At 43.7% G+C, this 26,608-nt stretch overlaps 1 protein-coding gene across 1 annotated transcript in view; it reads left to right on the forward strand.

The window, feature by feature from the left end:
- spon1a (spondin 1a) overlaps positions 1-26,608 on the forward strand; it is a 48,058-nt gene that overhangs the window by 13,753 nt on the left and 7,697 nt on the right. The window contains exons 6-9 of the mRNA XM_030377374.1: positions 285-433; positions 19,983-20,047; positions 23,119-23,320; positions 25,284-25,424. Of these exons, the coding sequence (XP_030233234.1) occupies positions 285-433; positions 19,983-20,047; positions 23,119-23,320; positions 25,284-25,424 (557 nt within the window). The remainder of the gene's footprint in view (positions 1-284; positions 434-19,982; positions 20,048-23,118; positions 23,321-25,283; positions 25,425-26,608) is intronic.

A 26,608-nucleotide genomic window follows, 5' to 3' on the forward strand; every position in this document is an offset into this window, starting at 1 on the left:
GTGGAATACAATCAATAGGTGCACCACACAGCCGGTGTAAGCCTGAGTTGAGTCGTTGCTAACACTTTAAGAGCCTGTGGCCTGTGGGATTTTCCTGACTATATAAGGTTAAATGTCTTATTAGTTATTATTATTAGGTAGTTCCATCGGACCTTCGCTGTCATCCATTTGGAGACCAGAACATCTCCCATCGACTTAATCTACTTCCTGTTACCGTGATTCTTTGGGTGTATCTGAAAGTCAAACCGATCATTGAAGCGTTCCTAATGTGTTCATCCACCCAGGTCGAGCGAACCACTGGTCTGCCATCATCGGTGCGTCCCATTCCAAGAACTACGTGCTGTGGGAGTACGGCGGCTACTCCAGTGACGGGGTGAAGCAGGTGGCAGAGCTGGGCTCCCCAGTGAAGATGGAGGAGGAGATACGACAGAAGGTAAGGACAAACCTACGACCAAAGGCACTTTAGAAGGCTGTTCGATGCACATGCGGTGTGCGGAGAATAAACACACAGATTGAGTAAATGGAAAATAAGCTGTACAAAAATAGTGTTGGCTCTTGGGACAGCTTGCTCTTTTTATCTGTGTTATGTCTGGCTCCCCACATGGGCGAGGCATTTGAAATCTCTGTGCTCTGAATTTGAAAGAGCTTGTCATTTTTCCAGCAGGTCTCCAGTGGTTAAACGTAGGGGGGGAATGCAAAGTGGTTTTGGTCACATCACTTTAGCCCGCTTACCTGTTGTGCAATAAGGGTCCTCTGCTTTCTTTTTCCTTTTTGAAGACTTTCTTAAATTCTCCCCATTTTCCCGAACTCTCAGAGCAGGTGGTGCAGTAGGGTGGTGATGGTGGGGTGGTATCCAAGACGTTGTATTTATGGCTATTTTGGGAGCACTCGTTGTGTAATGACAAAGAATCACACCTGAGCCCATGATAATAATCCTAGACTAGACCCGATCAATATGGGCTCAAATGGCCCATTGTGTTGTCGCTGCATCGACGCACATCCACTGGATATCCTGTGAGCAGCTTATGTGTCTGTCCGTGCGTTTCCATACAAACTTGAGCAGACTAATCTCACTACCTGACCTAAGGATCCCTAAATAGCCGAGCTGTACGTCCACTTACATGAGATCCAATTCAATTTCCATTAGCCTCAAAAGTGCATTCATTCTCTTGATCGATCTGTTTGTCATCATTGTTTAAGTTGTAGACCAAATTAATCTTCATAAATGACATCCCCGCATGGAAGTTGCACTGTACAACACACACGCACATGTCTTTTGTTGTCTTTTGTGCCCTTGGAGGTAAGTGAGCCAGTGGTTGCAGCTGCCTATCTCCTTTGAGCAGTGGAGCACTCCTTTGGTAAATGCTGACACAAACAGAAAATTGATTCGCTTTTGTGTCAGGTGGGCCGTCAGGGGGAAGAACGAGCGATGAATGCTGAATTGATATTCATGACCAGCCTCCATTCCAGCCAAGAGGTGCACTGATCGCACTGGTTATACAAAGTTTAATTTGCCGAACCAAGCAAGCATGCCGACCACAAGCAAGCTCTGACACACAAACGCACTCGCACACATGCACGCACACACACAATCACAGTCACATACACACATGCAAATACACACGCGTGAACATGCACACACAAATACACACACACACACAGACTCGAGCACAACCACACACATACACAACTCTGCCTGTACACACACACTTGAAAGCACCAACACCCACATGCACACACATTTCTGCACAATTATACATGTACACAACCGAATGTACAAACACAGTTGAATGCACACACACACACACACACACACACACACACACACACACACACACACACACACACACACACACACACACACACACACACACACACACACACACACACACACACACACACACACAGAACATGATGGCTTCATTTCCAGAGACTGTCACCCTTACAGGGCAGGGACAAAGATGTGACTTGCCATCTGTCTTGTTTCGACACTCGTCAGATGTCTTGTGTGGGAAACATGACACAATGGCCTCTCTGCTCCTAACAACAACACCTTGGTATTGGCATTGAAAGATTCAGATAATAACTTCAGAATTCACAGGAATAGTTTTCAGTTTTCGCTGACATGTTTTTGCCCTTTGTGATCAAGTTCCGCAGATCTGCTGTCTCTGGGGCATGTCCCAGAATTATCCATTTATTTTTCTGTAACAACGTTTCCTAAATTCAAAGTTATTGTAATTCCATACAGGGCATATTACTGCTGTACAATGTTCCTCATGTATTGATTTCGTAAAGTTCGCCAAGGGCAGGTAGATCCATTATTATACTTTCTTTCTAAACGAGAAAAATAATATATATTTCCAAATTATGATCCATTGAGTTGGAGACTCTCATCCACACCAGTGATCACAGTCATCCCATCCAGAAAGAATACTCTGCCATGTGTTACACACAAGGTCCTATGTTTACAGACTGATAGTTTTGGGGAAAAGCCTTCTGATTCAAATCTACTCTGCGGATCATAAATTGTATACAAAACGGTCAATTCTCTCCAGTGTTCTCAGGCCCCTTGTACCTTACATTCCCCGCATGCTATACTTATCATTCATAAAAACATCAACACATCAAACAATGTTTATTCATCCGCAGGCTTTGAGAGTTCTGATTTGAGCAGAGACACTAGTAAACCCACAGCTCAGAGAGTGTGTTGGTTCCGGAAAAACACAAAACCAAAGTTTGTAATGAGTTTCCTAGGTGAATGATTTAAATCAATGTTCTGGTTCGATCCTCTCTGTGAACCATCCCCTCTGTGAACCAGTCTGTGCCTTTAGCCTTTCTACCTGCAACACCCTGACACCAGAATACCTCTTAGTGCCCCTGAGATCTCCCACTGCTATTATTCTCATTACTTTGGAATCACTCCACCAGTACTCTCCAGTTCTCCCACTCTGTCTCAGAAAAAAGCCCATGCAGCTGGGTCGGAACCTGCCTCGCTCCACAAGAAGACAGCATGGAGCCAGAGAAAAATGTTGAGTTTAGTGCTGTCAACCCGGACACTTTTCTGCTTCCTGTCCCAAACTTCTGGGGAATACTTTTAGCAGTAGTCGGGGAGAAACTGTCACGTTAGCGCGTATCATGTAATCCTTTCCTCGACCGTACTCGGATTTCAGATTGCACACTTGTCCTCAAGGGAGAGAGGGACTTCGGGAGAATATTGCCTCAAACTCTTCACCTCACCGCCAGCGATGGTCCGCCCATCAATTTCCAACAGGGTTCAATAGTTCAACAGTCCCTCACATCTGAGTGCTTGTGAATCTCGAACTTTATCCATCCATATCCATCTAGCTGCACCTCTTTGCTTTGTGAGGTTCTGCTGGTCCTGGGTCACCCTTGGCTTGCACTCCCTAACCCCAACATAGAACGGTCCTCAGTCAGGGTGCTCAGATAGGTTGCCTCCTATCAAACCAGAGGTCTCTTTGTGGCCCTATCCAGCCAATCCTTGGTCTCCAGATGGTGACAAGAGAGTTCTCACCTGTGTCCCTTCCGAGTATTGGGGGTCAGGATCGGGGTGTTCACTTACCTCATTACTAGTGTCACAAATCAGACTTTAGATTAATATTTAAAGTCTGATTGCTGATTAGCCATCAGACTGAAAGCCTCATCCACTCGCTGAATTAAGGATTTTTCGATGTAGAATATCTCCAAAATTAGGCAGAAACACGGCCTAACTTCGCACCTAGCAGGCCTGGTTTCTGGCCAAGGCTCTGTGCTATCTCCGCCCAGACATATGCTATAGCACTGGACTGCTTGATCAGAGATTACCAATCAATGTTATCAACTCTTGAGAAGCACCCGTCCTCGCTGTGATATATTTTCCTCTCGCTCTCAGCTACAGACGCGTCTGCAAAGGATGAATAGATTCAGGAACCTCTTGGTGCGGGTTTCATCTGACCTTTCCACCTCCCCAGCTGGTGCCGGGTTGGTCTCTGTGGGTTCCAGAGCTGGTTGGTCCGGCCCAAGCTAAAATGATAGGTACCCTGCCAGGCTAACCTGGTATTAAATGGGTCACTGGTTTGCTATAAATATCCATTAGAGCTATGGTCTCACCGATTCTGCCCCTCAAACCTTTTTGCAGCATTTTTTATAATGCACCACTTGAATGTTTTTCTGTTGATTTTTAACCGTTCAATTGCCATCTCAATTTCTAAGGGGAGGATTTGTCGGCGGACACAGGGATGCAGGCTTTAGGTTCATAGCGGTTATTTTTGTCAGAGGTGATTTGTATACTCGGTCGACCCTTACCGACACTCAGTGTGTCCCTAATGAGAAGTTTAATGAGGCTCTCCGTAGACCACAGACCTGAGTCCAATGCCTCAGATGGATTATGAAATATCCCATTTCCTCAGACCAGTGTGGGGTGTTTCCATTACTGGTCGGGTGCATACAGAAACACACCATTACGTTGAGCCCCACAGCTGGGCTGCAGATCACTGACTACATGCCACTGCTGATGACCACAAAGAACCTTGCAGAATAACAAAAAGAGAAAGAACACCAATTATCTTGCTTTCTTGGCCTCGATGAACTTTAGATAATTTACTATACATGCATTGATAGATGATCGCAGGGTATGGTGGTGGGGTTTTTGGAACACAGTGGCCCTTTAGTTTGGTAACGTGCCAATATGTTTGTAACAATGAACATCAAGTGTTCATCCTACCTCAAAGAAATGTCAAGGGCACCCATAATAACACCCCTTCGTTCAATGAGTCTATTGCCGCCATTGAAGAGGTAATGGAGAAAACATTTTTTAGAACCACACACAGCACTGCAAAGCAGGTCTGTTGCGAACGCAGTGCAGATGGTTGAGTTACCGAGAGCGGTTGATGAGGGGCTCATTACGTGGGGTTGTAGTTCAAATGAGGCGGCGGACTCATAGTGGGTTTTTGAGTGCTTGGCAGTTCAACCCTCTCATAGCTGTGTTCGCAAAGAGAGTGACACGGCTGCGCACTCCCGGGTCCCTCGCCATTAAACACTAAACGAGGCCATGGTGAATATTTGTTCGCAGAAGACTATGTTTCAATATTAATGGATGTGGAGAGGGTGTTGTTGATTGAAGTGGGCTGTATACGGAAAGAGACACAACACTCATAATCAAAGAACATACATTTGTCTGGCAGTCTTTGCCTAGGAAGGATTAATTTTAATTTCAGGAGACCAAGACACAATTGAAAGAATATCCAAAACCTAGTCAGAGCTGACATCCATGGAGTGGTGATCCTCTAACATGCTTGGCATGTGTCTGATGCACACAGTTTCAAGATACGTCAGGAGCAGAGAAGCCAGATGTATACCATAAGAGGTCCTCCTTTCTAGTGGGCTTCAATTGTTTGTTTGAGCATCATTTTCTTGCATTGAATTTGAATGCAAATGTCCATTTCCCCTGTCCTACTTTCTCTGCAGCTGCCTTAGACCCCTCTGTCATTCAGGACGGCTGGTGCTTACTGGATGCTGCGGTTGGTTTGACCACACTGGGCTAGCAATTAAGTACAGAGGGGCCACCCAAAGGGCGTGGCTCTGACCCCAGTGCTGCAGTCGACCTCGCCAAACGATGGCAGTTCCCCGCCAAACCATAGATTAGCGGGTGTGTTCAGCAAACAGTCAGGCGAGTCTTTACCACAGGAGCGATGCCAGACACGTGTCACCTTCCCCTTGCCATAATTTGCTGAGGCCCCGGTAAAACATCCTCGTGCAGAATAGATAGTCTTCCACCAGTGCTGTTGTAAAACTGAAAGGATAATTGCTTGGAGAAAAGAAGATAATTGTTTAGTTTGTTTTGTGGGGACCTCCTGACGATTCTGTTTTGTGTGCCAGAGGGAGAGAGCGGATTTATTCCCAGCCCAGTCCTGTGCTCCGAGATTGTCTGTTATTATGAAGGGAATATATTGACAGTACTGCCAGAGGCCACAGATTTAGAGTTCTGCTGCTGTATTGTGTGTGTGTGTGTGTGTGTGTGCGCCTGTTTAGTCTGACGTTCTTTAAATATCACAGTATGCTTCTAATGACTTGTGTGCTTGGCGGTGGTGTTGGTGCTTCGGTGATCCCCGGTATCGCATATAAACTTTTCTAGAATCTCAGACAACTTCAGACCTACAGACATAAAGTTAGAAATAGTTATGCATAGTTGTATAAATAGAACTCCTTAAAGTTGGCAGGCAAAGGAGTGCCAGGTCAACTCTTTATAAACACTGTAGTTCGGGATATTCACTGAGCGACCACTGATTTTAAATGCCTACATTCTTACACACAGAATACATACCTATATTCATTACGGAATTGTGATAGCATAACACATTTCTGTGGATGTTGTTTATAATAAGTACTGATCTGAAAACATCCATTCCTTTCCATCTGTGGTGTGCTGTAATCAAAATAAAGTATCTATATTTGCCTTACTTCTTGGTTGTTGTTTTTAATCGCTTGCTGAAATTGTCCATAAATAAGTAATACACATTTACACTTTATTAAATTTCCCAAAAATGCATGTGGTAACTTTTTTTTACAATATTAATTTATACTTCAAATAAGTTGTCATCACAAAAGCCATATCCACTCAACATCAAACTCCTTAAATATTTCTTCAGCATACTAAATTTGATCAAATATCAAAGTGGCCTAATCTGCTTACACATCAATTTAGTAAGGATGAATCAACAAAGAGGATTATGACACACCGTCCTTGTAGATAGACATGGTAGCAGCACCACGACATTTGTTGATGATGTGATGTCAGCTGTAGCTCATGAATAGACGGTTCAAACGTACACCTTTAGGAAGGGGCTTTCCTTTTCTTCTCAGGATTGGATTCAAATGGAACTAGGAAGCACTGAACGACTATTATAGCACTTTCCAGAATTAGAATGCAGAGACGAGACGCACTTCCCCTCGTTTCTCTTCTGTTTTTTTACAGTCTTCATGAGATCAAGGTCCACTAAATATAATAACCTGCACCATAAAGCGTTGTAATGTTTTATGCATGAGGTGGGCTCGCTGAATCTGTCCTCAGTAACGGCTCTACCTGCTATATTTTCCTTATGTAAATGAGACCTTGGCTCTGAGTCCTCCTCCCATTCACTGTAATCTCCATTTCATTTGACTGGTAGTGGACCAATCTGCCTTTTGCAGACTGACAGGCCATGGGCTCACCCCTTCATATGCATACCTATAAACTATTCACCTTTAAGTTTAATATTCTTTTCATAGGCTGATGAGATCTGCCTGACTATAACGAATAAGGGATAGGATAGTGTAGGGGTATTTGGGTGTTCAATTCACAAAAGGTATTGGGTTTGAACCCCAACGTCCATATGCCACCTCTAGGCACCCTTGAGCAAGAGGTCAATCCCTGCTCCTGGATGATGTGAACCTGAATTCAAAGAGACTTTGCATTAAGGTATCTGCTCAATGAATAAATTCATAATGTACAGCTATTGACGTTGCACATTGTACTATAGTTGGTTGATTCCTGTTTCTTTGTGAGGTAGTTGAAACCTGTGATATCCAAGTAGTATTTCAGAGGTTTTGTGTGGTTTTCTTACTGCAATAGCTTTTTCAGATGGGGAATCGTTACAATTATGGTTTTCAGAAATGCTGTTTAACATCGAGTGCACTCTAATGCTAATTGTTTATTCATGAATATAATTTGATATATCTTTACATTTCCTGTCAGAGCAGATGGTACATTGCTAATTGAGTTCCCCGCTGGTTCTTCAGTCGGCAGAAGCAGACTGAACAACAGCCACACTTATGTTTTAAAATGTAAAAAATGACATTATCCTTCTCCATTCCGTTTTCTTTGGCATAGATTATTTTTTGTAAATCTTTCCTTTTATTTTTGTTGGGGGTTCAATCATGTCACTTCAGATTTTCAGATTGACTTGATGTGTCAATCCATTCAGCATAGATATGTTTCATTTGATTTTGCTTCTGAACTTTACAAAAAAGAAGGGATCAATTTGAATGGACGATTGTTACGGAAAGCAGTGCGCTCCCATGCCTACATTCGTGAGGGCCCCAGCCTAAGTTGGTGGAAGAGGGATCGCTTTACCTGCAGTTGTATGGTTTCCCAGCTCCTCCTCACACTGGCCTTCAGTGGCTTGTGCTCACAGCCTTAACGAACACTGACCTCCTTAAAGAACAAAGAACAGGGAAGTAACAGGGGAGGGGGAGATGAAGCCGAGCCGCCTGGAGAGAGAGAGGGAAAGAGAGGGTTAGATAGCTTCAACTGGGTCATCAAAGGCAGTTACCTCAATTCATCTCTAATAATACCCGCTACCCTGGGCCCGGGTCTGCCAGAGATACGCCCATAGACGATGACTGGGGCCTTCTTGATGAATGAGGGTGCCTGGGCATTGCAGGGGGCTGCTAGGCTGTGTGTGTGTGCTACAAGGTTTTAGAGATTGCCACTGAGGACATTCGGGAGTCAGCAAATCAATTCACAACCACCCCCCCCCCCCCCTCATCTCGCACTATCTCTCATTATCTTCCTCTCTCTCTCTCTCTCTCTCTCTCTCTCTCTCTCTCTCTCTCTCTCCTACAGAGATAGAGTGCCCTTACAGACTCATCTGCTGTAAGCGTGGATGATTCTTTTGTCATCCCCGGCCTGTCCTCTCGCCTGTGAGATGTGCATGTCCTGGTTGCTAAGAGATTTGCGGGACATAAGAAGTGCATCATGTTATGCCAGCAGGTCTCTGAGCTGTGCAGCCCTGCTCAGGATAAATACCTGAAAGTTGTGTGTTAGCGATTCACTCTATGCACCAATCAGAGTTTGATCATGTCCCGCTGGCATTATATATAACTCTGGAATAAAGTTATGAAATAAATAAGGGTGTATGTTAACGGTTTGGACGTATATGCTGAGAAAGGCAGACCAGAGATTGCTGTGTGCTGCTATGTTTAGAGCTTCCAGGTAAACATATCCGTGGACAAGCCGTACAACGTGGGCTTTTGCCCTAAAGACCTAAAACAACTCTAAATTTCTCATGACAGAGGCTTTTCAGGGAGTTGCCTATCGCATTTGGAATCGTGTACAGGATGCCAACATTGAGCACTTTAGTTTACAACTTGGACTGCTACCGGTACTATGAGAGTAATCGAAGGTTACTGTAAGCACTGCCCATTGCTGCCTAAAAGTTTACCCTTTTTCCCACATGCTTAATAAACCAAAAAATAATGCAAAATCAAGGGTATCATCCAACCCACATCAATTTTTTCCTCAACTTATAATAGTCAAAAACAAATGATTGTAGTGAAGAATGCTACTGGATGGTAATGATATGATTAGCATGACCAATTAGCATACTAGGCCTATGTGTCTAGCTGTTGCTGGCTGCTCATACATGGAAGTGAAGGGAGGTTGCGAACTGGCCTCAGGCTAAACAGAGACATAATGATTATTATTTAACCAGAACTGTATAAGACACACTACTAAATGCCATATCCATGAGCTGTCCAATGTGATTCAACATACCAAGCTGCTACAGGGTTTTCCATCTGGGCCTGTTGAATCACGGATAATGTAGTAAGACACAATGTTGTTCATTTAATAATTTAAAAACTGTGTATAGTGTGTATATTATAACAATATTAAATCATTTATCATACACAACCAGCACACTGCCCCATTTCAGCTGACGTCTGGTAAGGCATTTACACTTATCGCTTTGCAGTAATTATCTTAGCACATGTAGTTGTGGGGATATCTTAGCAGCAACACATGCCATTTTTTTCATAAGAGTATTGTGAGGCTCTTATTTTAGACGTTCCATGTTTGCCCCAATAATGACGTCACGTGATTACATTGTTGCAGCACAGTTTTCTTCTACATGATGGATTCTTTATTATGCATACAGCAACTTCATTTTTAGGGAAATAAACGGTATGTCAAAAATTGATAGGACATTGAACTAACTGTTACAGTACTCAGTACTGAAAATTAAAAAGTTGTAAAACAGCAACCATATTCATAAATGCAAAATATGGCGATTCCAAGATGTATAATTCTTGTTGCTCGGTTTCTTGTTAAAGCTGCACAAAGGCGAAACCCATGCAGTCCTATTCATTCAACTCAACAAGTAGACGGAATTGTTTTCAGTTTTTTACGTTTTTATTTATATCCCATTTAATGGCCAAATGATGTTTGATTCTTTTTATTTCATTTGTATTAATTATTTAAGTTTGAATTATTTGATTAGTACTTCTACTATTCATCTGGTAAATTGCACTCGTCATTTCCGCAATTATAACTTTTGCTTCAAACTAAATCATGACAACCGGACAATTATCTTTTTTTTCTTTTTGCAATCTGAACTGCAAATGAATCATCCCAGACAGAATACTTAACGAAGTCAACAACAGAATATCTAAACTGGCAATTCCTTTTGGTGGGAAATATAATTATCACCCAGAAAGTGATGTGTGGTTGGTAGAGCGCAGATATCCAGAACAAGGGCGCTGCTATGGTAGCAGGTTCTGGCAGTTCTGCTTCAACAGCAACCAGCAAACAGGTGTACTGACAGCCTGCGAATCAAACAGGAATGATAACGAGTCACTCTCAACATAGCCCACGTTCAAAACTAAACCTATAGCTTAACATGTGTTTGTAGAAACAAAAAACACATGTTTAGTCAGAAGTGTCTGAGATGTGCTGTGCGTCGACCTACTCCACCAGACGAGGTGGATAGCTTCTAGCAAACCAAACAAAGTTCACTGTCATCCTCATGAGAGCATGCTGTTCTGGAATCCAACAACAGCTGCGGATTCAACACTGATTATTTTTCCAAACCGAGTTAATTGTTCATTCATCAGCACATTGTCGGCAGCACACTGACTCCAGCAGCCTCCTACTCATATCCATGCTAAATCATTTCAGAAGTCATTGGAGCAAGCAGACACTAGAAACCATATTAACACTGAGTATTTGGCTAACTATTGCCTATACGTAATGATGGCAGTTTAAATGTCATTTCTTCCTAACAGGGAATTAGAAATGCTAAATCAAGCGTAATAAAGTAAACTTCAATGCACTTGGGCTAGATAGAAATGATTCACACAGTCTGGTTTGTTTTTTTAGGTGAAAACAAATGTGTCATTTGCACTTCAATATTGGCTGTTCCAGTTTAACAAATTCATGCTTGGTGTTGGGATATTATTTAGTATTGAAAACTTCATGTATTATTTATAAGGTAAATAAGTTGGTATCATCTATATATATTGATACATACAGAGCAAAGGGTCGTTGAGGAAGAGGTTCCAAAGTACGGACACCGTGACAGAGAAAGCACATGTGTCGCTGGAAGCTAGTTTAGTACGTGGCTTTGATTAGAAGATCACAGAGCCCCTTCCGGGGGCGTATGGGTGGGAAAGCTTTCTGATGAATTCTAGGGCCAAGCCATGCAATGCTAATAAGTGATTACACCAATTATAAAATCACTATGTTATTCTGACAGCATCAGAAATCTTGATTTGTCATTTGTGAATGTTCGCATGCTTTGCCAAAAGGCCAATGAAAGGCGGCAAATGAAATACACTGCACGGTGGCTAGACAGAGGCTAAAGGCTAGACTGGCCCCGGTGAGCTGGCTGTTGCCGTGCATGCTTGACATTGCCGTCGGTATGTGTTTGTGTGTATGAATGGGTGAATGTTAGGCAATAATTGTAAAGCGCTTCGAGTGGTTAGATCCAAGCATGCTCTAAAAAATGTAGGCCATTTACCATTGACTATTTACCAAGTCCATAGAAAGAACAGCTGGCGTTATTAAACATTCTACTTACCAGACACTGGTATAGTACAATGTCTCCTGTGGATTTACGGTGCATCACTGTAATACAACCCATACGTTTAGAGCTCCTGATGCTCATAGACCCAAAGCCTATATCCTACATCTCGGCAACGGTAGACATCTTCTCCATAGTTAATTAAAAGAAGAAAATAACGAAGGAATAAAACTACAAGTGCCAAATTGTTAATCATGTTTTGCGGCGTTGCTATTCCTTGATTATCTATTGCTTTTCTATATTCATCAATAAAACAAAGGTCGAAATGCATCCTAAAGTTCTTGATAGGAAGTCATTCATTTTCCTCTTTATAGCCATACATTTTACAGCACCGCCGCATTTTCATGTGACATTTGACTAATGGCTCTTTGTCTTCTTAGAGTGACCATTCAGTGTTCCTCAAAAGGATGAAAATGAAATTCAAATCATCCCCCTATTTCCCCCTCTGCAGTAATATTCCCCTCATAGAAAGAAGAGAAACTGGAACTAAATTACATTTTTGATTTCTTAAACTTTCTCTTTCTGCCCTCCTCACTCAGACCACCACAAATGGAAGCAGAATATCCTGTGGATCTGATAAAGGCCTTTCAAGACTGACATTATAAGCATAAAAAGACAGGCAATACGGAAAGGGAGATTAGATTGGATTTGGGGTGCATTCACGAGAGAACAGGAGTTACAGGATTAACAACATTGGATCCTACTACAGCCCCAACAGGGTATTTAGTGGGAATTATTTTTGGGAGGATTGATAACTGTTTTCAAAGTACTCAGTAGGGATCACTTAGATCATGGAGAATCACTTCTTGACACACCCGGTTGGCACAGTTTGATAATCTCGGATTTATGTTGCTGATGTAATTGCAAAACGTCTGCCAGATGATCATATTTATCTGACACTGGCATGTGTTACTTGGCAAATGTAGAGAAATGACTCAATATACTAGCTACATACCAAGATAGTGATAATGACTTTTCCTTTCAGAATTATGTTAGTTTACGTTATATTAGAATATGCCATTGGACCGCATCATACGGCTAGTCCATTTTAAATGTCTGTTAATTAGTTAGTCATTTCATTACAAATTTTCATTTTCCATCTGGCAACTTTTCCTATTTCCACTAAGAAGCAATATAAATGCAGTTCATAAGAAGTCTTGCATCCTGTCTCAAACACATACCTGCAAATTTGTCATGAAATCACACAAGCATATGCTAATTCACATGCACACTCAGACACACACACACACACACACACACACACACACACACTGACACACACACACACACACACACACACACACACACACACACACACACACACACACACACACACACACTTTCAAATGCACACTCTTAAACACACACACACAGACACCCTCTCAAACACACACACAAACCCAAACTTGCACAATTGACACACACACAAACACCTGCATAAGCTAAACTAATATGTGTCAGTTTACTCATACAGTAATAAGGCTGAAGTCAGTCATCAGCTTCATCCGTACAGTGCAAATATAAATACTGCACAATGTGTCCCTGTGAATTTTTCTCGCTCCTCCTCCTCTTCCTCCTCCTCCTCCTACCTCCTCCACCAGTCTCTCCTCTGATCACTAATTGCAATGCCTGATGGGAACAAATGAAAGTCTCCAACTTTTTCACACACACACACACACACACACACACACACACACACACACACACACACACACACACACACACACACACACACACACACACACACACACACACACACACACACACACGCTGACACACAAACTGTAACATTGATGGCATTTGAAAGCCAATTAATGCAGGGACTAGTCAAAGTCACACAGTTGGAACCACATTGCCGTGTGCTGCTGGTACAGGTGCAAGACACACACACACACAAACACACACACACACACACACACACACACACACACACACACACACACAAGTACAACCTAGCACGCACACACATGTACATACACACACTGATACAGTTGCAACCACATTGCCATGTGTTGCGGTTCCAGGTGCAAGAAACAACCCCCCTCCCCCACACACACACACACACACACACACACACACACACACACACACACACACACACACACACACACACACACACACACACACACACACATTTCCACAATTCCTGGATATTTCCTGGGGTTGCTTCTAATTTGACACATATCTGACGCGACAAAAAGAAAGACATTCATTGTCGGAGGTCGGATAATGAGCGCCATTGGACCGGAACTGGGTCCACACTAACGAGAACCAGGAACAAAACGTACTGAACCGTCAACACCTTGTTTGATAATTTTCTAATTCTGAATGTAATAGTTAATTCTAAATAAGTTTCAGTCAGAAACCTGCAGTCTTAATGGCCTAGCAGAACAGAGTGTGACTCATAGAAAACCATTGCATTGGCTACACCCTACAAGAAGAAGCTTTTATCCCATCACGTCACAAACACATTAATGGTGGTATGACGATGCTGGCAGAGTGGGGAAATGGTATTATGGCATTAAAATATCATGGAATAATTAATAAATTGATAAAAAAAATACACATTGAACGGACTCCCCTCCTGAAAAAAGTCTATCCATATGTTAATGCAACTATGAATAAATAAATGCAATATTTGCATAAATATGCTATGTAGTACACTGTGTTCATACATGGACAAAACAAGAATCTATATTTTGTTCACCACCTGCAGTGTCGTCGAATAACATCTCAACCGGAGTGAAAGCCTTTCCTGTCCGTCGACTATGCTAATGAGAGATTAGGCAAACAAACATAGAGAACTCATTTAGACTTCCACCATTAGCATCTCAACAAGATCCAAGTCAGCCTCGACCCAAACGAGCCAGAGTGCCGACTGCCAATAAAAACCCAAGACAGAGCCGGCGATGTTTGACTAAAAAGGGAAAAGCTGCAGCATAAACCCAAGACGTGCAGAGAAATAAATCAGATGTTTGCACGTTTGTTTTCCCACATTTTTTTCCCACTTTATTCGAACACGAATGTGTAAACTGATGATTTATTTCCCGACACGTCTTGAGGGTTACGCGGCATCATAACATCGCACTTTTACTGAACGGGTCTGGGTGTCAGACGCCGTCCCCCGTAGACACCTTCACCCCCCTCCCCTCCATCCTGACTGTGTTTCCTCCATTAACCGGAGCACAGTGTGGGCTCATTGTTCTCCTGCTAACCATGTCCACCCCAGCGACGGCCATTATACCGGACTACACTCTTAAGCCTCTCTTGAACCAATTTCACGGCTGACGTGTTCAGTGTGTGAGCGGCTGCGACAGGCCAATTCCTCCTTGGCAGGACGTAATCGACCCCCTGGGAGGGGGGTCTCAGTGACAACGGGTCCCAGAGCCTCAGTGTCAGAGTGTTACGGGTCAAGTGCAGAATCAAATACACATTACGGAGGAGTGAATCATGCATCGATGCACTTGTAAGGCGTGTATGCATAATATATTCATAGGTGTCCTTGTGCTAGTGTGGGTGTTTGTGTGTGTGTGCGTGTTTGGGTGTTTGTGTATGTGTGCTGCTTAAAACAGAACGGTACACACAAGCCTCCAGAACTTTTTTGAGAAAATAACTTTCCTGTCCGTTAAATGTTTATTTTACCCGCCAAATTGGTAAGATCAAGGATCTGTTGTTAAAACAAGGCAATCATTTTATATTACCGTCACTAATTTGAATCGAATAGCGGATGATTTTTATCCTTAGCGAAGTCAAATACATGTCATTAAGGAGCATTTAGGCATGAATGCCTGCAGGCTGTGGAAAACATGGCTCAAACCCAATATCAAATAAAATGTAAAATAACCTGCTATTAAAACATACTAGCAGGATTTCTTTGCACATCTGTCTTCTATCATTCTATAATATTTGGTAATTCCAGAAGAAGTTCATTCGAATCCGTCAAACTGTCAAATTAAGTTTGAGCAAATGAATGCAAATTGCAATAGACATGCAATGAATGAAAGGATTGTATCAGAAAAAATTAGGAATTATCCAAAAAACTCAGACAATGATGACAAGGACAAATGTTTTTACATTTTTAGACGGCCCTGACAGTATTCCAAGGAAATTGTTTAATTACTACTGTTGTAATTCATTTATTCATAAAGCTTGATTGCTCCGTGATGCGTGATTTCTTTTTAATTTTCAGATAGTGATAATGTTTCCTATTTGTGACGGTCTTGTTAACCGACAATCCAAGCTAAACTAAGGCAAGCCCTTGACTTGGAGTTATCAGTGTATGTCTTTGTGTGCAAGTAACTAATCATATCAACACACACTCTATAGACACCTGAGTGTATTTTGCCAACTTTGTGGGAGAGAATCCCTTGTTAGTGTCGGCTTAGTTCAGGAGGTAGAGCATTTGTCTTGTAACCGAAAGGTTGTTAGTTCCCCAGCTCCTCCTAGCTGAGTTTTGATGCGTCCCTGAGCAAGACACTTAACCCTAACTGCTCCTGATGAGCTGGCTGTCGCCTTGCATGGTTGACTGCCGTCAGTGTGTCAGTGTGTGTATTAGCCGATGTAAGTCGCTTTGGATAAAAGCGTCTGCTGAAAGCCCTTATTGTAATTGTAATTAGCGAATAGAATTGCATCTCAGATTTCCTGTGACTGTTCCTCATGGGATAAACCAATGGATAAATGACAAGAATTAATTGTCGAGGTTCACAGAACACCCGAGGGATCCGGTCATGTTATCTTGCTCGTTGCTTCTTCATAGGTGTGTACTTCACGCTCGACGTCGTAACATATCTTTAGCTCCCACGGTTCAGAATATAACTTATTCGCGCATTTCTTGTCGTTTTCTTCGTTGTTCAATAATATGTATAAATAGCCCCTAAACACTTTGAGACATCATTATAATTTCATATATCTATAATTATTAAAGGGCATGAAGTGCTACAGGTTGGAATGGTTTCTGACACACACACACACACACACACACACACACACGCACACACACAGTGAACCTTTTTTCCTTTAAGTTCTTCTATTTATTACTTTCTTTTCTTTCGTAATTCACTATTTGATACTAAGATGCTGGTTCGAAACATTAGTTCAAACCACAGATTTAAGGGGGGTTATGTATTTGTGTTTATAGCGAAAAGTAGTGAGTGTATAAATTGCATGCTAAGCTAATGATGTGTGGTACATTTTGTCATTAAGCCAATTCATCACTAAGTCACTGGTCATTAACCCTAATGACAGCCTTGTGAAAAACAAAAAAACTTGTAGTTTATTCATGGTGGTACATTTGATCTATCTCTTCAGTGGAAAAACGCAAAGGTCGATTTTCCTTCTATACTTCAGCTGATTTTGAAATGTGTGCAGAACAGTGTGACTTTCTATGATTTTTATGACAAGGTTTTTCTTTGTGTCTGCAACAGATGACTTCATTGTATTCGGGAAAATTCAAGGATTGTATATGCACCTAGTTCCGTCACAGGTAAATATACAGAGGCTTGGAATCTGATTATTCTAGGGAGATGAAAACACACTTGGAGGGAGATGACACACACACACACACACACACACACACACACACACACACACACACACACACACACACACACACACACACACACACACACACACATACACACACACACACACACACACACACAGCTACACCTACTGAATGTGATGACAACAAATCCAAAGAAAATGAGAGTGTGAGGATTTTATTACAGTGGATTAGGTCGGCCGTTATTTTATTGGGTGCCGTATACAAGCACATTGCTATGTGTCCTTGCGGTTTCTACACGCAAGCATTTACATACATCTGTACACACACACACACACACACACACCCACACATGCTCGCCTTTCTGTCTATTGCTTGCCATTGGAATTGATGCGATCGAAGAGCCTCCATTATTTTGTGTGCATATCTGTGTGTGTGTGTGTGTGTGTGGGGTGTGTGTGTGCGTTTGTGTTTGTGTGCTTGATCAAGAAGTTTGTCTACAATATCTGAATGAATAGCTCCAACCAATGATCCAGAGACAGCCTTGGTGTGAAACGCCATTAGTGTTCCCTGGCTCTTAGGAAGCCTCAATGCCACTCGAAGATTCATCCCAAGATGACCGTGGGCAGGGAAGACGCGCACACTATCTAAACTGTTTTCTCTTGATGACCACCTAATGGGCTTGGAAGATGTGCTTAGTGGAAATAAGTCAGTCTGAAAACCAATAAATAATACCATGTTCGTCCTCATATTTGAATAAGAAGCGATTTTTATTCAAAATGCCATCCTTCCAATCTGCCGGTTAATCTTTACACCACTGTTTGGTTCCTCTCTGAATGATGGGGATGGAAAAGCTTTCCCTGGTCATGGGCAAAAGCTGATGTACACAAACAAAATAATAGCACTTTGCCCAATTTGTTGTCTCTCCTCTATACCTCTTCTATCATTCATCTCTCTCATTCTCTCTCTCTTTCTCGCTCTGAGTGAGTGGATATGAAATTGTTATATTTGAATGTGCACGTACCTGCAATTTGCTGTGTCATGACAACTTTGACAGCTTCACTGTCAAAGTCAGGGCCAGGTCTTTAAATCTGCATCTTGTAGTCATAGTCGTATGAGGGAGCTACAGATTCTGCCATTATTTTAAGGTTTGGTTTCAGCGTCTGGGTTGGGTTTTTGGGTTTGGTTCTAGGGTTTGGGTTATGTTTTATGGTTAAAATTTGGTGCGAGAGTTAGGGTTAATTTCAAGGGTGATTGTTATGTATAGGGAAACATTTTTGTTTGTGTTTGGTCCTGCTTCTAATATGCTTCTGGTCCGGGTTCTGATATGGTTCTGGTCCTGCTTCCAATATGCTTCTGATCCGGGTTCTGATATGGTTCTGGTACTGGTTCCAATATGCTTCTGGTCCGGGTTCTGATATGGTTCTAGTCCTGGTACTAATATGCTTCTGGTCCGGGTTCTGATATGGTTCTAGTCCTGGTTCTAATATGATTCTGGTCCAGGTCCTGATATGGTTCTAGTCCTGGTTCTAATATGGTTCTGGTCCGGGTCCTGATATGGTTATAGTCCATGTTTTGAAATGGCTCTGGTCCAGTTTCTGAAATGGTTCTAATTCTGGTTCTAATATGGTTCCCATTCTGGTTCTGATATGGTCTTGGTCCTCTTAGTCTGGTTCTGATATGGTTCTAGTCCTGGTTATGGGTTTGGATCCTGGTTCTGGTTCTGGTAGAATTAGGGTAAGGGTTTAGTCCCCCAGGGAGCCAGCTCCTGAAAAAGACTGTCACATTCAATATGGCTTATCTTGTTTCGCCTCTTATATAATTCGTAATGAGTGATATTGTCTTCCTCTGCTCCAAGGTGCTAGGCTAGCCTTTATTTCCAAAGATGTTCTCATAAGCCAAAGCCAAAACATATTTTATGTTATTACATTGTACCGTTCCTGAGCTAATGCTATTTTAGGTCTCAACAGAATTGCCACCAGAAGCCTTGTAAAAGATTAGCTATATACTGGTACTTAAATAAATGTGCAAAGCCAGCGCTGAGTTGTAGGCATGAAACACGGCAATTCCTGTTTATTAGCACCAAGTGTTGTCATTTCCCCTCTCGTCAATGTTAATAATAGTAGAGAGAGCAGGGGTAGCCTGCTAATTGTACTATTCTTTAATTTTCTGTAATATAAAGAAATTAAGAAAATAGCTACAAGCATAATTACATGTATCGTGCCCTTTTCAGCTTCTATGACCAACATATTGCCAAATGTTATGTATGATACGCAATGAACACGGCTGTAAACCATCCTGTACGGTTAATTAATACGTTTTATTTGTCTCTTACTACTAATGGCTGAAAAGCAGCGGCTTTCTCCTTTGTTTAGCTTAACAACATGTTGTATTTAGAGAACATAAAGGAGAACCTTGTGACTTTGTGTGTGTGTGTGTGTGTGTGTGTGTGTGTGTGTGTGTGTGTGTGTGTGAGTGTGTGTGTGTGTGTGTGTGAGAGAGTGTGTGAGAGTGAATAGCAGACTTTGAAAGGAGTAGAATGTCTTCATTCGTTTGTTGCTTTTAAAAGCTTGAGTTGGATGTCAGAGATGTAGGATGACATTGTTATTTCCTCTCTCCCTATCTATCTTTCTATGTCTCTCTACCAGGGTGATGAGGTCCTTACTGTCATCAAGATGAAGGCTCAGTGGCCAGCTTGGCAACCATTAAGTGTGTAAGTATAAGAAGTTACACACACACACACACACACACACACACACACACGCACACACACAAACCACTTGAGTGTGGGCTTTACAAGGTACGGCTCCAAATGCTCATATAAAAATAAAAATATATAACTCTACAACAACATCCTTCGACCTGTTTATCTGGACCCAGCTGGAATGGGAAATATAAATATACCATACCCATGCTATAGTTGGTACTCTGAAGGACTTACACTCAAAAGACTTATGTGTGCAACTATTATTTTTTACATGAAGAAACTAAAACATGAATCCAGATGGACTGGGCTCAGAATAGATAGCAAATGGTTGACAGTAGGAGCTATTTAAAACCTTTTCATTTAACAACATGACAACAGAGTGATTTACGCATTCAAGTCTGAGATGGTGTAAAAAGAAAATGACATCTATTTAAGGAAGTCTAGCAGCCCTTTTGAACCCTCATTAAAAACACATTTCTGGATTGTTGATTGATTGAATTGATTGTGATTCTTTATTGGCAATTATCAAAGGGATCAAACACTATAAAGGAAAAGAGCGTATTAACATTGTGGTCCTCTTAAGAGAATAGGGTGAAAACAAAAGCCAGAAGATGGGCAGTCTGACCAGGCAGAGGCTGATACCTTCAGGGCAGAGTCAGAGATGTGACAACCTCAGTCACACACATTACAAGAGGTCTTCCCCAGCAATGACCCTCCAGAGAGCTGTTACACCGAAGACTTAACTACAGAAGGAAGGGAAAAAAGTGGAAAAATACTTTGAGCATAGCAGGAAAACACTTCCTCTGTGCCTGTAAGACTCAGCAGGCCAGCTTGTCAGAGAGAGTGAAAGTGTGTGACAGTGTGTGTGAAAGAGCGACAGAGTGATAGAAAGACCAACCGACAGACAGACAGAGAAAAATAGACAGAGATATACAGCGAAAGAGTCACACAGAGAGAGAAATGCAGAGAGACGGGGAGAGGAAGGTAGAGAGACAGAGACAGCGAGACCGACAGACAGCGAAATACGGAGAGACATAGAGCAACGGAGAGAGACAGAGAAATCGACAGATAGCAACAGAGAGAGAGAGACAGACAGACAGAGAGACAGACGGTTGAGGAACTTGTTGGTGTTATCTTCCATAGATGCTGGTTTAACACGCGGCAGAATGGAGGAAATATCTCCCTGCAACTCATTTACATATAGGCTATTTGCCAGATGAGGGAGACATGCGTCAACGATAAACGTTCTTGTTTTTTTCAATTCGCTCTTGGAATCACGACAACACACGGAATTGTGGGATCGTTCCACACATGGCCCTAATGAAGACCTGACTCCCAATCTCTCCTCGAACCGTGTGTCAGCCTGCCTATCTGCCCTCTGGTTTGTCTTCCTCTGCTCATATTCTTTCTGTTGTGTGGCCCTGTGTCATCCTGGGTGCTGGCTCCTTATGTCACCTATAATGACTGAGGCATCACATCCCCCCCTCACACACGGTCCAATCCATGCACACACACCCACAAACGCACACATAAACGCAGCCAAACGCACATACATACACACAATCACGCTCCACATCCACAATGCTACAGACACACACACACACACTCTCACACACCATATACGTAGATCCAAACCTTTCACATGCAGCTCCACACACACAGACACACACGCACACTCACACAGAGAAACACACACGCACACACACACAGACACACACACACACACGCACACACACACAGACACACACACACACACACACACACAAACACACACACACACACAAACACACACACAGTCACATGCACACATAACCTCGTTCGCCCCCACGTCTACCGGCTTCCCAATGTTGGGCTGGGTATAGCAAGACGAGTGTGTTGTGCTTTCCTTTGGTATCCCTGTTTGATTAGCAACATCAATCCCGCCCAACAACTTAGCTAGACGATGAGGTGCTTGTCAGCAGCATGACATAAGGGCTTTTTGATGACAAGTGCGCTGCTATTAATAAGCTGCCTGCTTTACGGGCCTGCTGTCTGCCGATTGGCTGCTTTCGGAGTACTTTTGTTTCATTATGTCGGAGCGTGTGCGTGGGGATCTGTGTGCGTCTGTGTGTAGGGGTGTTTGTGCGTGCATGTGTGTGTGTAGGGCTGTTAATGTGTGTATGTGTGTGCGTGTGTGTGTTGTGGGGCTCTAGGCGTGGGATATTTTTGGGGAGCTGCGCCATAAAACGATGAGCCAAAACACAGAGGGGCTATGGTTCAATGTCAGAGCGGATGTCATTGAGTCTACACCCGTACGCACAGTAAAACGCTCTATAAAAACACTTTTAATGACCATTTATAATGGAGCATATAATATAAAATATGAAAAGAAACTGAATATAACTTCAGACTTTTCGATGCCAAAATTGCTGTTATATAATGTCTGTTATTTTACAATTATACAAATATGTATATATGATAGATTTGTGTTGGTCTGAAGTGATAAAGAGCCATTTAAGATTATTGTCTTGATTGAATTAGTTAAAATAGCAAGCCTTCGGCTCAGAATGATTATTGTTTGCATGATAATCTTCATAGTACTTCATTGGTCACTAACTCAGTAAACAAGTGTATTTCTCAGTGGAATAACATTAAAACATTCAGAGTTAGCCAGTATTATTCCACTACAGAATACAATAAGTTTGTGTCGGGGTCCTGCATCACCCTGTCTGGATTTATTTAGCAATAATGACCGGCTTGCTGGTAATTATCCTGCACTTTACACGGATACTTACAGATAAACAAAAAAATGATTGTTATTGATTTTAAAATGTCTCATTGCTTCCAATCAAATGTTTTGGACGGTCCTACGGTTTGGACCATAGCATCCATAGCAGCGATCCCTCACACAAAGCAGCAGTCCCGAAATAACACACGGCGCCTCAACGCCGCCACGGACCAATCAGAATCGAGTATTCCTCAAAGCCACGTAACAAACTTGTAGACAGCGCTAGACACCTCCAACAACAGCGATGCTGCAGCAGCTCTCCCGGTCGTTCTATCGGTCAGCCACAGCTCCTCCCCTTCCTGTCCCGCAGGAGGGCGGCGCCGTCGGCAGAGTTCTCGGTGGACCGGACGCGCCACCTGATGTCCTTCCTCACCATGATGGGGCCCAGCCCGGACTGGAACGTGGGCCTGTCTGCCGAGGACCTCTGCACCAAGGAGTGTGGCTGGGTCCAGAGGGTCGTTCAGGACCTCATCCCCTGGGACGCGGGCACCGACAGTGGGGTCAGCTACGAGGTGGGCGTCCCCTTTCAGGGAGCGTTGGAGTCCTGCCCAGGCGGTGGCAGTGTCACCCGTGCGTGGCATGTTCGTTTCTGCTTTGCATAAGCAAAGGGTTGTCATTGACTGTTTGCTGGACCGTAGCGAAAAAAGATGTCATGTTAATTGTAATAGATGGTGTCGGATTAGATCAAAACTCACCTCATGTGAGAACGCGTGTGTGTGTTTGTGTGTGTGTGTGTGTGCGCCTGTTTCTGTGTGTGTCTCTATGTGTTCTGTCTGTGTGTGTGTGTCTGTTTGGCTGTGTGTGTGTGCGTCTATGTGTTTATCTATGTGCGTGGGTCTGTGTGTGTGCCTGTTTCTGTGTGTGTGTGTGTGTGTCTGTGTTCTGTCTGTGTGTGTGTTTCTATTTGTGTGTGTGTCTACCTGTGTTCTGTCTCTGTGTATGTGTGTGTGTGTGTGTGCGTGTGGTTGCGCGTGCCCCTGCCACTAATGCCTCAGAGGGACGGATGACATTTGCCGATAGCAGTATTCTACGTGCGGTACAGACGGCGCGTTCACACCCAGCACCGGCACCAGTTATCTATCACCCCCCCGTCCTCTGCACCCGCCCATCGCTCTCTGCTCCGGCCGCGTTGACCTTCTCATTACACCCGCGAGCCCCCCCCCCCCTCCAACCAACACCGCCTCCCCCCTTAACCTTCACCCCTGTCCCCGTCCCTGTCGCCGCACTCCCTCTTTAGCACGGCGCACACACCCCACTGTAGCCACCCCCCCCCCCCCCCCCCCCCCTCCCTCTCCGTGGTCACCGTGTCCCTGGCTCTGTGGACAAGCACAGGCGCTCACACGGTACCTCGCCCCTTCCCTCACCTCTCCCCTCTCTCGCCTCACCCCTCAGCCTCCCCTTACCTCCAGCTGAGGACTTCTGTCTTCGAAAAAAGCCTCCGGCCGGCAGTAATGAATGAGGGGGTGTGTGTTTGTGTGTGTGTGTGTGTGTGTGTGTGATTTTAAATCATATCACTGCAGCCGGAGGAACCGTTGGCTGATCCCCAGGGAATGACAGATAAACCCTATTATGCGTCCTTGCTTGTTTTGGCTGGCCCTAATTTATGTCAAACACGCACGCACACAAACCAACACACAAACCCACACAGGGACACAAACGCACGCAACTATACACAAATTACCATCTTTACACACAGATGCACACACATACACATGTGCACACACACACATACACACACAAACCCATCTTCACACACAAAACCCACACAGGAACACAAACACACGCAACTATACACAAATGAACATCTGTACACACATATGCACACGCAAACACATGCGCACACACCCACACACACACACACACACACACACACACACACACACACACACACACACACACACACACACACACACACACACACATCGAAACACACACACACACAGAAACACACACACACAGGTCCCTGAGCACACACACACACACACAGACACACACACGCGCGCGCACACAAACACACACACTTAACCACAAAAATAAACACAGAGGCTGGCTGCGTAGGTCTCAGCAGGAGGTTGAATGGATGGCTTGTGCCGGTGTCCTCCAGACAGCCCCTGGCTGTGGAGCCTCTATCAGCCCCCCCCCCCCCCACTGGAAGACCTTTGCTGTTGACTAATAGAGGCGACCTGCCCACCCACCACAAACCGTCCCTGCTCGCCCAGCAGTCCCCACATCAAAGCAGCCCCAGTTCCCTGACTTTGTGCCTCGTCCTTTGTGTCACTTTGTGATGCTTCTTTTGGACGACATTGGCTTGAACTTTTATTCTTTTTCGAAAACCGTACTCGTATCATTTTTCCGGGGAAAAGTCGTTTGTTGTTGACATCAAACGCGTAAGGAGGTGGTTGGCTGATGGTGTGTGCCTTCTCTGCTCTTTATATTCTTCTTTTTCTTGTTCCCTTCTCTCCCTCTCGTCTCCAGTCCCCTAACAAGCTCACCCAGGCCCCGGAGAAGATCCGTCCTCTGACCAGCCTGGACCATCCGCAGGGCCCCTTCTACGACCCCGAGGGCGGAGCCATCACTCCCGTGGCCCGCGTGGTGGTGGAACGCATCGCCAGGAAGGTCTGCCCGCCTCCACGCCTCCTCTGTGTATTCCCCCCACGTCCCGGGCGGTGTTCATGTTCCCATCACTCTGGAGTTCCCAGCGCTGAGTTACGGCTCTGTACGCCGGAGCATTAAACAAGCGGCGGGGTGGGGGCTGCGGAGCTCGCTCTGAATGGGAAACACACAATGTGTTGTTTGAAGGAGCAGAAAAGTGCACCGATGTACTGTATGTTGCGCTGCGTTTGATTGGTCGGTTTCGTCGATTAGTCGATCGACTGAAGATCGACTGAAACTAATTTAAATAATCAATTATTAGGTTTAGATATGATCAATTTATTTATTGAGTAGAACTTACAAACATTTGTTGGATCCTTATAAAAGGAATAGTTTAGTTTTTCTTGGGTGCTTTTCATATAAAGTAAGAACGTTTAAGACATCATTTTGCACTGTGGTAACAATGCAATGGCATTCGCGGTAATTTATTACATTCTATACACTGAAAAAGGTGGTTGTTAAATGAATAGCCTATCGTGACAATCCTAAATACTAGGCCTAGATGTTTTGGGAATTTTGGATAATTTGTCAGGGATGTTATAGTGCGGAGACGAGTATCCACGTCATTAAAAAGGGGTGAGGACAAGGGGGGGGGGGGGGTCTTCTGTCTGCTAATAAGATGCCTTCAGAAAGTCATTGTACCCGAGAAACACACAAAGAGGGAAAGGTAAGAGGATGGATGAGGGGAGCGCAGGGAGACAGTATCTGGTCCGAGGCCGTGGTATGTCGGGTCCTGCAGACCTAATGCCTGCGCAGGTCAGCCCAGAAGGGGCAATCCGCTCAACCCCACGTTAAGTGCAGGACAAAGCAGCAGGGCTTCCAAATACCTTCCCATTTTGTGATTCAAAAAATACGGTAAAACTTTGCCCCCAGCCACTCTATCTGCCTTCCTTCTCCTCCACCTGCCTCCTTAAAATGGAAGAGGGGCGCCATTACACAGCGTGTCTCTTAGATGTTGCTCTCTCTCTCTCTTTTCCCTCCGCTGCCGGGCCCCGGCAGCGGTGAATTCTCCCTCCCACTATCTGCTCTCCCTCCCACACGGCTCTTATCACCCTCGTCTCCTTTGTTGGAGTGTGTGTGTGTTTTTGAATATAGTGGTTGTTTTTTTTTTGCCTCCCTCTACAAGCCCTGAAGCACTTGGGCACGTC

The sequence above is a fragment of the Gadus morhua genome, chromosome 14 (genome assembly GCF_902167405.1).
Source record: "Gadus morhua chromosome 14, gadMor3.0, whole genome shotgun sequence".
Taxonomy (NCBI): domain Eukaryota; kingdom Metazoa; phylum Chordata; class Actinopteri; order Gadiformes; family Gadidae; genus Gadus; species Gadus morhua.